This window comes from Muscardinus avellanarius, assembly GCF_963383645.1.
Source record: "Muscardinus avellanarius genome assembly, chromosome: 1".
Lineage (NCBI taxonomy): Eukaryota > Metazoa > Chordata > Mammalia > Rodentia > Gliridae > Muscardinus > Muscardinus avellanarius.
The window spans coordinates 37,817,474-37,835,762 of record NC_137786.1 but is presented as its reverse complement, the minus strand read 5'-3'; the positions used below and the strand labels follow the sequence as shown (position 1 = coordinate 37,835,762).

Genomic DNA, 18,289 nt, shown 5'->3' with positions numbered 1-18,289 from the left:
ACAAAAAACCAACTTACTCTTTTGGCAATTTTTATGTATACAATACATTGTTACCAACTACATCCACCAGGTTATATAATATATCTCCTGAATTTAATCCTCCTAATTGTTTTATATCCTTTGACCAACAGAGCCCCTTTCTGCACCCCTCAACACTCAGAGCCCCATTTACTACTACTCCATTCTGTGCTTCCGCGAGTTCCAGGAGTAAAACCAATTTCTGATCCAAGAAAATTAAGACCACATAGAAGCAGTCTTTTACTTGTGTGTAGAAGCTGGATATTGATCTCAGGGGCATTCTACCTGTAAGATATACTCCATAGACCTTTTTATCTTATTTTCAAATAGGTTTCACTAAATTCCTGAGGGTCTTTCTAAGTTGTTGAGGTTGGTCTCAAACCTGGGATTCTCCTGTCTCAGCCTCCCAAATGTTGAAATTACAGGTGTGCACCACTACATCTGATGAAACAATAGCTTTTTATCTTTGCTTCGTCAGTGTTCAGTATATCATGTATTTTCAAAATATTTGAGCTGAGTGTGGTGGTGCACACTTGTAATCCCAGTACTTGGGAGGCTGAGACAGGAGGATGTTGGGTTTGCAGACAGCCTCAGCTACATAGTGATGCCTTATGCAACTCAGTGAGACCGTGTTTCAAAATATCGAATAAAAAATAGGGATGGGGGTGTAGCTTGAAGATAGAATGCCCCTGAGTTCAATCCCCAGTATCAAACAAACAAAAGACAATAAAAATATTTGATTTAATTGCATGAATAAATGCCATTAAAACATATGTTCAACATAAGCCAAGTATACTTTAGATTTAATAAAAGGTAGTTTTTGACAGCTATCAAGATTACTCCAAAATATGGTCAGTCCCTTTGAACTTCTGTTTCTGAAAACTATAAATATTCCTAATTCTCAGAAGAAAGTGAAGGATTATCCATTGTAACAATTAGCTTTGTGAGAAAGTATCTAAAGAATTATAAATTTTATATTTGAAAAGTCCCCAACACCTGCTGAAATTAGTTTTTTAGGTTATTAAAGCATAGTGCTGGTTTACTACGCTAACAGGTAGAGGAGCATTGAAAGCATCAGTGGGAGAGAAATGTCCAAACAAAAATTTTACAATTTCACCAGAACTATTTTCCTACATAAAGAAACTAGGCATAGGTCTAGTCTATAGGCAAGAGAAAAGAAAAAGAAGAAATAATAAAAGTTAAATAGGATAGTAGGAAAAAGACAATAATAAAGGCAAGATGTCAAGAAAAGTCTCTAAATACCATAAAAGCTGGGATTCACAATTATATACTCAATGCCTTGTATATATATTTTGGTGCATATTTGTTGAATGAATCGAAACATCAGTAGGAATTAGTTATGTTTGAGCATCCATCAATTTCCTAAAATTTTATGCAAAATTGTGTGTGTGTGTGTGTGGTTTTGAGCATTTTTCTCACACCTATATATGAGAGCTATACATAGGTATTCAATGATACTGAGGAAGCAAAATAAAACAAACAAAAAACAAAAAGAATCAAGATATACTGGCTTATGTGTCTATAATTAAAAGCTAGTTATACACTCTTCCAGATTACCCTTGATCAAGGGTAATCAATGCTACTTATCCTGCCAGGCAAACTGCAGGAATGACTAAACCTATCCAACTTCTTGGCTTTGATTAAAGCTGGGCAGTTCAATGTAGGGAGGAATCTCACAAATTGCATGTACCTAGATTTCAAGATGCAATTAGAAAGGAACTCTATATGAGGGAGATTCTATACATGAGCAAATAAGGTGACCTAACTGAGGGGATGGGTTGGGGGAAGAGGGAAACTCTCTAAAGCACATGATGTACTTAAACATATCAAAGTCAATCACTAAGCCACGTATGGGAAGGAGGGAGGGGGAGAATGGAGACGGGATCAGGTAAGGGCTAATTGGGTGATGTGTGCATGCATGTCTCCAATATTTTTTATCTCATTAAGATGTATGACTACAATGCACCAATAAAAAAATTTAAAAAAGAAAGGCCAAATACAGTGGCTTTTATGAACTACACTGAGTGACTAAGTTATCACTATTCTGAGGGACCATAGGAGAAAATTTTATATTTCCATACCATTGACTTTGCTACCATTGACTTTGCTACCTGAAGATGCTACCATTAAAGTGGAGCACACCTGTTAATTTGGTAAGACTCAGGTTTTCACTCCAGCCTCCAGGCATAAAGCCTATCCTATTATCTGGGCCGAACAGGACTGTACCTCAGTAAGTTTCCTCATTTTAGCCTGTGCCAACACTAAGAAATTTAATTTCTTCTTTTTTTCTCATGGGACTAATCCCCAATAATTTATAATTAAATGCACTTTTCCCATTTACTTTCTGGGAACTTTAAATTTCAAAGGACAGTCTCTGGTTGTGTTCTTGTTTTATAAAACTTGGGTATTTTCCTTATGCAAGTTACAAAAGTTTTTCTAGTCCTACAAATATTGCCACTAAGTACCTCCAGAGTTTGTTCCTAGGGAGTGGTTCTCTATGAGTTTTTAATATGCCTGGAGGTTCTTTACTAGTGAATCCTCATTGGATTGAAATAACTGTTTTAGTTTGCTTTGAACAGCAGTTAATTAAGAAATCCAGAATCTTGGATTGTGGCTATTTTCTCTTTAATTCCCACCTCTCTGAAAATTCCTTTGGTGTTCTAGACAAAGCAGTCTTCTAGGGCTTAACATTTTAGAAGGAAAAGGAGGTAAAGTTTTCTCCCTGACCCAGTTACAAACTTCCTTCACCACCAGTTAGCTCTACCAAGATACGGAAGAAATCAAGAAAAAATAAAGAAGGCAGGGAAAGAAAGGAAACAAAAGGTTATTCTACATCTCAGATACTTAAACTACCTCAAAATTCATGATAAAAAGTTAAATTTTCAGAGAGCACAGGTAGAATGCATTTCATTACTGGTAAGTATTACTCAGAAATCATGGTCAGGGTTCAAGAACTAGCATGTATTTCTTAAGGGGCTCCTCATATGAGAAACTACACCAATTCAAATTAAGAGAAAATTCTTCAAGTTGGAACCTGATTCAGGTCAAACCTGAGTTTTGGAATCTAAAATATGCCAAAATTTGACATATTGGCTTTTAGAAGATGAGAAAGTTAGCATAATAAATCTTCTAAAGAAAAGAGGAATGATAACTTACATTTATTTACTACTTTTTATATTCTCTAACCACTGCGCTATATGTTCTGCAATTGCTTTCAATATATTTTTCCTATAGAGAGAAGAAAATGTAGCAAAGGGGAATTGGTTCCTGGGAAAGAATTAATTTGTAGTCCACACAAAATACCCCTTTGTTTGGTTGATAAAATGATCACTCAAATTATAAAGTGTACAGAATAATTCACTTTATAATAAGAAAGTTCAAAAGTCATCAATAGAATATACTCTAGAGTAAAAGACTCTATTAGGACAATTGAAAAATTTGTAGCAAAATAACTGGATCTCTTTTTCGTAGGAATAAAAATTAATGAAAATCATATATTAGCACATTCTATTTTGTAAGAACACTGAGATCCTCAAAACTTGTATTATTTTTAAGACAAAATTGTAGTCATTAAAGATTTTTGCATATAAAATACATTTTATTTACATACATACTTTTGGCTGTTTTATTAATAAAACAATAACTTTATCTAACTTAAATAAACAAATGCTCTACAAGTATTTGATTGAAAACAATTATCTATAAACTTACCTGTTCATGAGATTTTAACTTTTCTTTTGTAAGATTGGCATTTCTTTTTAGTTGTTCATTTTCACCTGGGTAAATACAATAAAAAACCTACTATGCATCATTTTTTTTTCTTTTTTTGTGGTACTGGGGGGCTTTTCTACTTCCAGGCTATACTCCCTCACTACGTAGCTGAGGCTGGCTTCGAACCTCTGGACCCTCCTGTCTCAGCTTCCCAAGTGTTGGGATTACAAGTATGTGCCATCACGCTCAGCTGTTATCTTTTTTTTTTTTTTTTTGGTGGTACTGGGGTTCCTAGAAACCCTTCTATTTCCGGGCTACACTCCCAGACCTATTTTTGTACTTTACTTGGAAACAGGGTCTCTTAAGCCAGCGTGGCTGGCTTTGAACCTGCGCAATCCTCCTGTCTCCACCTCCCAAGCGCGGGGATTACAAGTGTGCACCACCACGCCCAGCTGATTTTTTAATTAACATAGGAATATGTTTAAAATTGTAGTTTATATTCATCTATACATTCAACAAACATGTATCCAGGACTGTCCTAAGTACTGGAGATGTAGAAAGTGACATCAAACTAAACAGTTTCTGCACAGCAAAAGAAACCATCAAGAGTCCAAAAAGACAGCCTACAGAATGGGAAAAATTATTGCCAGCTACTCCTCTAATGCAGGACTAATAATCTAGAACATATTAAGAAACTAAAAAAGCTTACCAAATATCAACAGTTTAATAAAAATGAACAATTGTACTGAATTGACACTTCTTAAAAGAAGTAATACAAATGGTCAACAAATATATAATAAAAAGTTCAACATCACTAGCAATTAGGAAAATAAAACTATGCTGAGATTCCAACTCTTTAGAATGGCATTCATTAAGAATACAAACAATAATAAATGATGGTGAGGATGTGGGTAGATTAAAAACTCTTATGCACTATTGGTAGGATTGTAAATTGATATAATCACAAACGAAAAAATATATCAAAAGACTAGGTATAGGACCATCATACGACCCAGCTATAACACTCCTTGGACTTTTTCTCAAACAATTAAGGTCAGAATGCTATAGTGATTCATGCATATCCGTGTTTACAGCAGTACAGTTCACAATGGCCAATTGATGGAACTAATCTAGGTGTCATCAACAGACAAATGGATAATAAAAATGTAAAATATATACACACAATAGAGTCTTACTCATCCATAAGGAAGAGAAAAAATCATGCCATTTGTAGAAAAATGGATGGAGCTCGAGAATATTATGCCAAGGGAGATGAGCAAATCTCAGAAACTCAAGGGTTATATATTTTCTCTCATATGCAGAAGTTAAGAGTATAAAAAGGAAACAAAAAGAACTCCAGCTAAATGAAGAGAAAGACCAATAGAGTAGTGGAAGGGAATTTGAGGTGGGAGGTGGAAAGGAGAAAAAGGAGGAATGAGGGAGAAAACAGTTTCAATAATGTTATGTCCAAATATGAATGTATCACTGCCAATCTCACCATAAATACAGTTGGCTCTCTGTATCTATAGGTTCCTCCTAGATTCAACCAACTAGGGATAAAAATGTTTTAAAATGTCTATACTGCACGTGTATAGACTTTTCCTTTCATTATTCCTTAAGCAAGTCAGTGCAATGATTTATATACTATTTGTATTTGATTGGGTATTACGAGTAATCTAGTGATGATCTAAATTTTGAAGGGGATGTGAATATATTATATGCAAATAAATATCTTATATATGGAACTTTGTTTCAGTCAGAATTTTCACCACTGTAATCCAAAAATATCTAATGACTACAACTTAAAGATTTATTTGCTCAGGTATCAGGAGATTTAAGTCCATATATGGCAGAGGCAGTGCCAGTCCTGCTGTATCACAGGGTCACAGCTGGGAAGAAAATTCTACAGGGCTGGAAGACTCTGGCAAAACTGAAGCCATTATCCCTCTTGATTTTAGTTATAATAATGATAATATTAATGAAATTTGAGTATTGCTTTGATTGAGTATTGCTGTTTTGTAATAATCTGAAAATTGATGAGAATATGACTGGAAAATGCCCTAAGATTTGTACTGAGGATAGTATTAAGAAGAATATGACTATGGGAGAACTTTTAAGAAGCTACATAGAAAAGAGCTCTTTGCTCCTCTGCTAACAACACCTAACTCATTTAAGGTTTTAGTTATGAAAGGAAAAAGTTAACTTTAGGCAAATTATACCTACTGTGCAAGGCCCTCCATGTGACTGCTTATAAGTCAGGGGGTCGACTATAATATCCCTCTCAAGGGGCTAGCACTAATCAGAATACTTTTCCACCTCCAACAATCCTCCACTTTCCCGTACAGGAGTGTATAATGATTGGAGAGCACAGAGTTAATATTACTGGGAAATGGCTTGATGTCAGGACTCTGCCGTTCCTACAGAGGGTTGGGCAGGTGGGGAACTCCTTGGTGCCTGCTCACTAAAGCACAAAAGAATTCTCTTGGTAAACAATTTAATAGGTATTATAGAAAATTAGATGTTATTGTATGGCACTGTATGTTAGAGAAATAGAATAAGTTTAGTATAAATTTGGTGGTTGGGTTCAAATAAGTTAATAGAATATCTAGTGGTCAAAATAACAGATAAAATTAGCAGCTAATTTTAGTAGAAACAGTAAGTTTAGCATTTAGTAGTTAAGGATAAGTTTAAAGTTTATTATGTGTGAAGGAGAAATTGGCTAGGCAGAGCCTCCCCTTTCTGGTGTTTCTGACCAAAGATCATAATAATTTAAGAAAATAAATTGTATACTTAGTATTAAAAATATAAAATATAAAAGTAAAATGTTTTGTGCCCTTTAAAATCTTTGTGTTCCTTCTTATGGAAAAGCCCCGTGTTTTCTGTACTTTCTGTTTAGCTTTAGGTTTGAATGTGCTTTGCAGAGCTCCATTGTTAGTTAGGTTAATAATTAGAATAAAATTGATATTTGTGGCTAGGTAACCAGAATGATTTGTATGACGTTAATTTGGATAATTTCGGGTATTGGGATATGAGCTCATTGATGCAGGTTGAATTGTTCCAGATAAAGCTCAAAAAGTACCTAGGTGTACTGAAAACATGTTTTGCTAAAAGTTGTTTATATCCAGGTGTATTGAGGATGTGTTTTGTCAAAAGTTGTTAATATCAAATATTTCCGTGTAAAGGCATATAAAAATAAAGCACTGACTCTGTATGGCAGAGTCATGCCTCCAAAAAAGGCTGTCTCTCATTTCCTCAAGTCGCCGACTCTTCACCACCTTCGAGAAATCATTAATTGGCCAGAGCTGGTCTTCGGCATATATATATATATAGTCTTGGCTGGCAAGCAGGAGATGGGATTTAGGTTCTTATGACATGATGACATGATGGCAGGGAAATGGCAGTGAAGAGAGAAAAACTGGAAGCTGCTGCAGCCTTCCCTGGAAAGACTGTCCTGGATCACACCCCCAGGGACATCTGCCCAGCAACCAAGTCCTCCCTCCAATATGGCTGCCCTGTCTACCAAATGAGGTATGGGGGACATTCTAAATCCAAAGCAAAACAGACTTGAATATTCACAGTGGATATTGAGGGACAACTGGTTATTTCTAAGCATTTAAAAAAATAAAAATAATGATTATAATACTATTAAAAATAAAAATTATTAACTATTATAAAATATTTATAGGTATCTTTATCAAATAGAATATGACTGAATTATTCTGTTTTGCATGGCATTTCTTAGCTCATAATCATTGAGGAAAATATTTTTAAGTAGTAAGAAGTCTTGCTCCTAGCTGATGAATGGCATAACACCAAATTAAAGGAATCTGTTGTCAACAATGCTTAAAACTCTGTTGTTAAAGGTATTCAAAAAATAATGCTTTTTTCAGATTTTTTTTGTCACTTACATTTTAAATTTTGTTGGCATTCAATGGCTTGTTGTAGCCCTTTTATCATATTATGAAGAGAAGCACATTCTAGAACATAAAAGAAAATGTATTTGAAAATCCTTGGGTTCCATTTTAGAGTAATTCTCTTGATTAAAATTATTAAAATAAAATACTTAGCTGAGTGTGGTGGCACATACTTATAATCCTAGTACTTGGGAGGCTGAGAGAGGAGGATGAGAGGTTCGCAGCCAGACTTGGCTACTTAGTGAGTCCCTTTGGAACTTAGTGAGACCCTGTTTCAAATAAAAAATAAAAAAATAGGGCTGGGGGTATATCCCGGTGGTAGAATCCTCCTGGGTTTAATCCCTAGTACCGCAAAAATACAATAAAATAAAATGAAATAAAATAATTAATAATTATTATATCTTAAGCAATCAGGAATCTCAAATTATATAAGTACCTCAAATCACCCTTTAAGTGAATTTCCAAGAGTTAATAATGAATTTTCTAAGGCACAATATATTAGAGATCTTCCCACACACCTTTGCAAAGTCTACTGAAAAAAAGGCATGCCTGGATGTATCTTGAACCATGAAAGAACATCCCAAGAACAGAGAGTTAAATTACATTGCTTTGTTTAAGGAAATAATATCAGAGCTAGTGAGAAGAAAGGTTTTATACTTTTCTTACTCTCTGTCCTTCAACATGTATTTTTCTGCATTTTTTTAAATGTTTGACTTTTTAAATCAGTTTTTGGATTTTCTGTCTTTAGATCTGGGTATATTTTGTTCTGTTTATATCAAAATATTTAATATTAGGGGTTATTAATGTGTTTTTATTTCATATTTCAACTGTTCAGTACTGATATATAGGAAAGTAATTGACATTTTTATGTTAATTGTGTTTTAAAACTTTGTAAAAATTGCTTATTAGTTCTTTTTTTTTGTGTGTGGTACTGGGGGTGGAACCCAGGGGCTTTTCTACCTACGGGCTATACTCCCAGACCTATTTTATACTTTATTTGGAAACAGGGTCTCACTAAGTTGCTGAGAGCCTCACTAAGTAGCTGAGGCTGGCTTCGAACCTGTGAGATCCTCCTGTCTCAGCCTCCCAAGAGCTGGGATTACAAGCGTGTGCCACCATGCCTGGCTACTTATTAGTTCTAAGGAATTTTTTGGCCTACTCTTTGGAATTTTCTATAAAAACAATCATATTATCTGCAAAGACAGTTTTATTTTTTACATTCCAATTTTTAAAAAGTCATTGTTGCATTGTAATCTCACATTATTATGAAGTACAGGATGGTACCCACACACAGGATAGTATCAACCTGTCTTCTTTGTACTTATGTAGAATCTTCGGGCAAGAGGATAGAAATATAATTTTCAGTACCACCAAAATCAATAAACAAATAAATTAATAAATATTTAAATAAATAAATAAAGTTTGAGTCCTGCCATATGTATTTAAGCCTTGATCATACTCTTGGGTCACCACTAGCAATTGCCACACTTTTTTTTTTTTTTTTTGATGATACTGGGCATTCTACCTGTGAGCGCTACCTCCAGTCCTATTTTGTTTTTTATTTTGAAACATGTCTCATTAACCATGGTCTCATGGTCTCATTGTGGAAGGGCCTAACTAAATACCTAAGGCTGGCTATAAACCTGTGATCTTCCTGATTCACCTCCCAAGCACAGACATAAGCCACCATGATAAGATATAGTCACACCTTTGATATGGAACAACATTGCTGGAAATTTCTGTGACTTTATCAGTTCACTCAGCTTCAAGGTACACAAGAGCCTGGGCTATCTTGCTTACCATTTATTCCTAGTATTTAGAACAGTTGTGGTCCACAGAAGGCAGTCCACAAATATTTGTTGGGTGATTGATGGGTAGATAGGAACTATTACAGTAAGTTGGGGAGAGAAAGGTATACATGGAGAAGCTCTGACATTAAAATAAAACATATTTTATTGACTGAATGAAAGCATCAGCACTATGAAGGAAGAATAAAAAACCTTTTTATTTTTGATGGGAAGTTCTGTACTCAGGCTACATGTATTTTCTGTAACTATATAAGCAGAAATGAAAGCATTTACAAATGCTAAAAACTTTATGCAAATATGAGGTTCTACTATTGTGGCCTTTTATTCGCTTTACCTTGTTATTTCCCAGTAATGGAATGATGGTTAAAGTTGGGTGTGGTGGTACATATCTGTAATCCCAGTACTAGGGAGCTTGAGAGAGGATTCAGATTCAAGGACAGCCTCAGCAACTAGTGAAAACCCATTTCAAAATAAAAAATAAAATAGGGCTGGGAGTATAGCTCAAGGGTAGAATGCCCCTGGGTTCAAGGTTCAGTTCCCAGCAAAACACACACACACACACACACACACACACACACACACACACACACCCCCCAAAAAAAAATGGTGGTAAATTACAATGACAGATATTATCTGAGAACCTGCTTCATGTATTTTACTGTGCTAGCTGCCACAATTAAAAAATTAAAGAGAGATACAATTCACCACTACTTGTCTTTGTATCTTTTACTATAATGAATCAGCAGTTTACAAAGAGTGGTAGCTGAAGTTATCTCAGTAATCAGCAAACTGAAAATTGAGCCCTGCAACTGAGAATACATTGATTTTTTTTCTCTAAAAAAGTGTATTTTCAAAAATTAACACAAGATGGCTCTCTCATCACATTTTTTCTATGATGGAAACTAGCTTGACAAGGAATTCTTCAAGGTAGAATACCATTCAGTACCTAAGAATACAGGTTTTTAAATTTTCTTTGTAAACCTAAATCCACATTATCTCTTCTGTTGAACTTTACTTTTTTTGTGTGTGTGGTACTGGAGTGGAGCCCAGGGGCTTTCTACCTTCGGGCTATACTCCCAGACCTATTTTATATTTTATTTGGAAACAGGGTCTAAGTTGCTGAGGGCCTCACTAAGTAGCTGAGGCTGGCTTCGGACCTGTGCGATCCTCCAGTCTCAGCCTCCCAAGGGCTGGGATGACAAGCGTGCGCCACCACGCCCAGCTCGAACTTTAGTATTTAATACAAAGAAAAGTGTCCTATTAAATTCTTCCTAAAAACTGGAGTTTGGAATATTAAGCTGTTTCTTTTACTTTTTTATGTATTGAATAAATTTAATAAACAGATAAGCAATGATAGAACATGCCACAGGTAAATACAAACATTATAGGGATTTTAGATTTTTCAAAAAAGTAAATGCTTGTTAATTAAGGATAAAATACATTGTTACTTTTCTAAATTCAGAACTGGATTCCAACAAAACAATTTAATAAATTTAGGGACAATGTTTAAAAAGGCAAAATACACATAGAAGATCAGTTAATGTAAAGGCATATTTTTTTATATGTCCTGGGAGGAAAAGGGGAGGTACTAGAATTGAAATAGATTAAATACTCTTTCTAGAAAGTACATAAATATGATATAATAAGTTGTATCTCATCCTGAAAATACAACTTAACTGCTGAGTCATATTGCTGAATTACATTTATTTTACCAATTTCTTAATTATATATATATATATATATACCTATAAAGATATTCCTAATTCATAAGATTTTAAATACATAAATTATAAAATCAGATAATATTAACTTGACCAAAGGTCAATAGAAATTTAGTCTCAAACTTTTATTAAAAGTTAAAATACTTATTATTCTGAAATTTTCTCCCATTATGTTTTTGCTTCTCATTAATACAAAATGGCCAACAAACCTCAAGTCTATATGATTGTAAAGAGATTACTGAAATTAATATTCTTCCTCAGTAACAAACCAATGTTAACCATATAAATTAGTGAAACGATCCTTTTAAATATCAATTGTAGGCAGAATATTAACCAATTTAATATGTTTTTTATAATACCAATGTCAATACATTCTATCTCTGAGCTTCATCCCCAGCCCTTTTTACTTTTTTATTCTGAAACATGGTATAGCTAAGTTGCTGAGGGTCTCACTAACTTGCTGAGGCTGATCTAAAAACTGTTGTCCTCTTGTCCTCCCAAGTACTGGGATTACCAGCCCAGTACTTGCCCAGATAGCTAGAGTTTGATTTATTTTTCAGAGATTGCAACTTTTAAAAACATTCTTCATATCTGCTGAATGAGTGCATCAAAACTCCTTTATTTCTTAAGCAGTTGGTGTCTTACTATAAATGTGCAGCACATTCAGATCTATAGTATAAAGACATTATCATTAGTAATTGCCACTTATTTTCTACTGAAAATGGCAAATTCTTGCCTGGGTTGTCATCGTAGTGATTCCAGCAGACCATAGAGGTGGTGAATTTCTGGATGCTCTGTTCCAACATGGCACTGCTGCAGGCTCTGAGAAAGTCAGAGACATCCAAGGCAGAAGAAAGGCCATATTGCATGAAGTCCCTTTCCACTGACCTTGCTCCTCAGCATTCCAAGCTATTTCCTGTATAATTTAGTAGTCATTTTGAGCTCAAATTTAGGCCCTAACATTAGTAATTTGGGTATTAATATGTATAGTCATAGAGTAGTTGGAAATATTAAACAATTAAAACATTCCTATAATTTGGACCTGAAATGCCCCCAAAGGCTTGAATGATAAAGGCTAAGTCCCTAGCTCATGTGGTGCTACTGGGAGGTGGTAGAAATTTTAAAATATAGGCTCAGTGGGAGGAAGTTAGATCACTGGAAGACTGCTCTCCAAGGGGATTGTGGGACCCTGATCACTTCCTCTTTCACACCTGGTTCTAAGGTGAATGCTTTTCATCTATTATGTGTTCCTGCCATGATGAGCCAAAACAGGCTCAAAGCAGAGGGGCCAATTGGTCATGGACTGAAGCCTCCAGAACTGTAAGTCAAAATAAAGCTTTCTTCTTTTTAAGTTGATTTATCTCAGGTATTTGTTACAGTAATAGAATGCTCCCTAACACAAGCATATAAGAGATTTTCTATAGAACTTGGTCCTCAATATTATTACCATCCTGATCACTCTTGATATGCAACTTAACAATTATACTCCTTAGTATTTACCCAGTTGAAGCTTATGTTCACACAAAAACATGTACATGTATTTTATAGCAACTTTATAATAGCCAAAATTGGATAAAACCAAGATATATTTTAATAGATGAATTGATATATAAATTGTGATATTTCTATAAATGAAAGGAATTTTGTTAAGCTACAACAAAGCTCATGTAGGAGCCTTAAATGTATAAGTGAAATAAGTAAATTGAACAAGTCTATATATTACATGATTTCAACTATAAAACATTCTGGAACAGGGAAAATTATAGACACATAAAAGTTCAGTGATATTTAGAGACTTCGGGGGATGGAGAGGAGAGACAATATAATAGTTTCACTGTCCTAACAAACCCCTACTGCTGTATTGTCTCTCCTCTCCATTTCTGAACACTGCTGCATTGCCTAACATATAAACGTTTGGCAAACATTCCATATCCAAACCATAATAGATATTAACCTTGATCAGTGGCTTGTTAGGTGTCTCTGTGTGTACTTTCTCCAACATTTTCATGCTGTGATATATGTGTTTCATTAGAGTAAAGAAAATCATTTTACATAGCTCATATTTAATGAGTGTAGAGTTGCTCTGCCTCCTTGAGAACAAATTAGCAAGTGACTATTTGGAATTCTCCTGAAAGAAGATTTGATTCTTTTCCTCCCAATTATTTATTTATTAAGTCACTTATTTATATCAGTATAGTCTTTTGTTTCATACTTTTTTTTGTTTTATACTTTGGGTTATAATTGAACCCTACTTTATTTTGTTGCTCAAATTGATTTGGTTTTGGCCATTGGGAGTTCTTTCAGTTAACTTTTGTGTCTCTTTTGATAATACATCATTCTGGCTTTTGTGGGGGCATTTTTAAAAAATTTGGCATTAAAAGATACATCAGGCTTATGTTATTTATTTCTTGTCCCAAATTCCAGAATCACTTTTTTTTAAAAATTAGAGAATGGTGAGGCTGAGATAGGAGGATCCAGGTTTGTAGCCAGTCTCAGCTACTTAGTGAGACCCGTTGAAACTCAGTGAAACCCTGTTTCAAAATAAAGAATAAAAAATAGGGCTGGGGGTGTCACTCTGAGGTACAATGTCTCTGGGTTCCATCCCAGTACCAAAAAAAAAAAAAGTTTATTAGAGAATAATATTAGAAGCCAAGATCTGGGTACTAGGTTTGCTCATTGTTACTAGGGTATTGTTGCTTCTAGACACTGTCAGGTTGACATAGCAAGAAAATATATGTATATTAGCCAGGTGTGGTATATGTGTATATTAGATAGGCTCTAAGATGAATAATCTCAAATAAATTAACTTAATTTCTTTTATTTTATATTTTTCTATTGGTGAAATAGGCTAATAATACAAGTCCTAGCCATCTTTTATAGCTATATTGATAAAATAAGATGACAGTCTGAAAAGTTGTGAACTTAAAACACTTTATGAATTAATGTATAATAATGAATCACTGTTTTACTAAAAAGTACTCTCATTTGAATTAATATTTCTTTGGGCAGAAATAACTAACCTTTTTTTATTGAGACCTCCTTGGTTTGTGTTAATTTTAATAAACAATTAGTTTTTTCCAATTGAATCTCCAGTATATTGTTCTTTCCACTAGTTTCTATAATTTTCTGTAGAAGAAATAGAACATATATTTTTACCAAATTAATGATGCTATTTTGATTCCTTCATAAGGAATGAAGCCAATAATTGAAAGCCTAATAATTAAATCTGGATTATGCTTTTAAATAAACCAAATTCTGGATTTATTTTTAATATAAAAAGCAACATTGAAAAATATTAAAACAAATTAACAATTATAAATCAAAAGTAAAAAATACAACTTAAACTCCTTCCTTCCAACTATTCAACCCTCATCCCCACAGTTATCAGTTCCTAGCTATGCATGGTGGAATATACCTACTTGCCATCTCACCTACTTGGGATGCTGAGGCAGGAGAATCTTGTGAGCTCAGGAATTTATGGTTAGCCTGGGCAATATAGTGAGACCTTATCTCAAAATACTCCCAAATCCAAAATTAACAACAGAAAAATAAAACAAACCCCCCCACTATTCATTATATATAAGTTTCTAAGTTATTTTTCTTTATTTTCTTGTTTTTGGCAATAAAACTATAGAAAAAGGATCATATTTATTCTGTTCTGCTCCTTGGCTGTTCTTAGCATTATTATCTGGAAGATGAAATCACATGATCATGTATAAGTTACTTCATTCTTTTAAATAGTTGCATTGAGTTTCATTTTGGATGTGCTTTAATTTATTTATCTACTCTCCTGTTGAATAGAATGTATACTGTTTTTGCTATTACAATAAACAAACATTTTTGAACATATCTCTTTGGTATCTTTATAAACAGTATAATGAGCTTTCATGTATTCTTCAAACAGTTTCAAAAATCATCAGTTATGACAATCTTGTAGTTCTATTTAATCTTACTTAATCTCACCACTTCTGATTTCATCACAAAGTAACTGGTATTTTATCCATAAGTATTACCAGCTTAAATGTATCTCTAAGATATGACTCTTTCAAAATATGATCATAATACCTCTATCACATAAAATGGACAATAATCTTTTTATTTAAAATGTTTAAGAATGGTTCCAAATTGACCTCGAGCTCCAAAAACCTGTCATTAATTCCATTCTTACAAACATTGCTTTATATTTTTCCCTCATTTTGTTAATTACTTGGTTAAGAAAATGTTACTTTTAAAAAAAAATTTTCATGTTACCTCAAAAACATATCATCATGAAAACTCATTCTAGAAATGTCTATGTGTGTGATGATAAGAAAAAGGTTTATATTCTGTGTGTGTGTGTGTGTGTGTGTGTGTGTGTGTGTGTATAATTTGGTACTAGGGATTGAACTCAGGGCCATTCTATATTCTAACTGCACCCAAAGTCCTTTTTATTTTTTATTTTGAATATAGGGTCTCAATAGGTTGCTGAAGCTGCCTTAAATCTGCAATCCTCTTGTCTCAGCCTCCCAAGTACTAGGATTATAGGTGTAATCCATATTTGTATACTCTGCAAACTTTTAATCTATTAATCTAAAGTTTTCAACAGAGAAAAGGATGAATAACATATTACATACTTATTGGTTTAGTCTATCATTTGCCTAGAGTGAAGAATAGAGATTTCATGTGGGTTTGATTTTAGGCAAAAGAAATGGAAAAAAAGAGCAGAATGGGAAAGAACTAGACAAACAAAAATTAGAGTTAGTCAAAATGGTAGGAGATTATAAGATAAGGCTACTTTAATTCCCATTAAAACTATTTGAGTTTATGAACATCTTAGGCATTAGGTATGTATATTACTACTAGCTGGCAAAAATACATTATTTGTTCCCTATCTTAGAAAGATTTTGATATATTAGCACAATGGAGTCAAAAGCAGATATATTTTAAAAATGAGAGAGAATGGGCTTAGCAAAAATACATCTTCATTATCTGTGCCATGCTCACTTTTGCCTTGCTTACACTTTTCTCTCTTCCCACTTTTCCCACTGGTAACATCAGTACCATTTACTTTATGTATTAGCATCATCTGCTACCTTTACATACCTTTTCTATCTGTGAGAAGTCATTGATAAGTTTGTCGAGATTCACACTGCTAACCTTTTTTGAACATTCCTCAGTGCTTTGATCCATTCTGAAGTAGTGAAGAATAAATAGTGTTAAATAAATAAGAAAGATCTATAGTATCACAATAGTGGTTATTCCTCAAACACTAAAGTTTCTGTTCTCTACTCATAGAGCACTTACTTGAGCCTTGCTGCACTGAGAATTTTGTTATACCCAGTATTAACAACAGGGTCAAATGCATTAAATCTTCTCTACTTCTTACCACCACCACTCCAGCCAAGTTTTTTCTATAGAAATCTAAAGTTAATGTAATATGTGCATCTGTAGAAGTTATTTTAATTATTAGAAATCTTGCTAATAATGCCACTTTCTAATACTCATCTCTTTGCCATAAGTATAACTGGGCTTAAAAATGGTGCATTATTAAACCTGATCCAGGACTACTAAGTATAAGTAGTCTCAATTTAAGATGCCAAATGTATTTTTAAGTGTCATCCAACAAATATTTTCTGTTTAATATTTTGTTTGGTATATAAAAGACATATAAAGATTAATGAGCCACAAACAATCTCCATTTCTACTCTCTTGTAATTGTGTGTAAGATTAACTTTTGGGAAGAGCCAGCTAAGAACTGAAGAGTAAGAGGGATTCTTCAGAAGCCCAGGAGCCAGCACTTATGTTTGGGAGAGGGATGGTGTCTAGAACTCAGGATTAATACAATATGAAAGTATGAGATACTTGTCTTTAGACTTTAATCCAGAAAAAGGGATAAAGAAAATATGAATTTGCAACTCAGGCATTCTAGACTGAGAAAGAAGAATAAGCCTGTGCATAGTATGTAAACTAGTCCAAAGTAAGGCATAAGTAAAACTTTTAATAATTATTAAAAATAAAAAGGCATATTATTGTTTAAAACAAAGTATATCAAAACAGACATTGCCTGAAAATATTTTCACCAAGAAATCCAATTTTCTTTTTTATGTTGGGAATCCTTAATGGTTTTGAAATACGAATTTTGGCTGTGTATTTTCATTTTATTGAAGCATTATTCTTTATCAAACTGTATAAAAAGTCCCTAAATAGTTAAAAGTGGGTCCTGATGGCAGAAACATAATTCTAATAACCTCCCATGATGACCATAGTAAAATTCTTTTGGGAGCAAAATTAAAAATCCTATTTGATATATAGGGCAATCTAAGTACAAATGCCCTACACCAACAACTTTTTTTTTTAGCCTCAAACATCTTAAATAAAAAAAGTTTTGCCAGAGTTTTGACTCAAAAACTCGCTCCTAAACTAACTACATTTTAATTTGAGCTTGATTTTTTTTCTCTTATATGACTGATGGCATATTTTTCCTTATAAAACCATCACTAAAGTCTAGGGGTGGAGTTCAGTGGTAGGTTGCTTGTCCAGCAAGTGTGAAGTCCTGAGTTCTTTTCGCAACACTGCAAAAACAACTACCACTAAGATCCCACTAGCTAACATTGCATCCTATCCCTTTGGGCACACTGGCCAGCCAGTCCTAGGTCCAGTGAATAAGGTTTTGCCCAGGGAAGTCAGGTAACAACTTAATGATTTAGTGCTTGTTAAATTCTTCAGTGAGTAGCTGAGACTGATTTATAACTGTGTGTGTATGGAAGGGAGGGGTATGGGGGTGGAACCCAGAGGCTTTCTACCTCCAGGCTACACTCCCAGACCTTTTTTATATTATATTTGGAAACAGGGTCTCACTAAGTTCCTGAGAGTCTCACTAAGTAGCTGAGGCTGGCTTCGAACCTGTGTTACTCCTGTCTCAGCCTCCCAAGCGCGGGGATGAGAAGCGCGCGCAACCACGCCCGGCTGATCAATGACTTTCAAGGTCCTGCTTCAAACCCTTCCCATCGGCAAGTGCCAACCCCATTCATTGCCTTCTTTGGGGTTCCTGCTGGCTGGGGCCAGGGGCTCGCCCTCTCCCCACCCCGAGGGCGGCTCGGCGGTTCGCAGCCGCTCC

At 34.3% G+C, this 18,289-nt stretch overlaps 1 protein-coding gene across 1 annotated transcript in view; it reads right to left on the bottom strand.

The window, feature by feature from the left end:
- The window catches only part of CCDC152 (coiled-coil domain containing 152), a gene marked incomplete at both ends in the record, with an annotated part of 30,866 nt that extends 14,504 nt beyond the window's left edge, over positions 1–16,362 (bottom strand). Inside the window, 4 exons of the mRNA XM_080701221.1 lie at positions 3,751–3,815; positions 7,659–7,727; positions 14,214–14,319; positions 16,276–16,362. Coding sequence (XP_080557347.1) covers positions 3,751–3,815; positions 7,659–7,727; positions 14,214–14,319; positions 16,276–16,362 — 327 coding nt within the window. The remainder of the gene's footprint in view (positions 1–3,750; positions 3,816–7,658; positions 7,728–14,213; positions 14,320–16,275) is intronic.
- Positions 16,363–18,289: the final 1,927 nt, after the last annotated feature.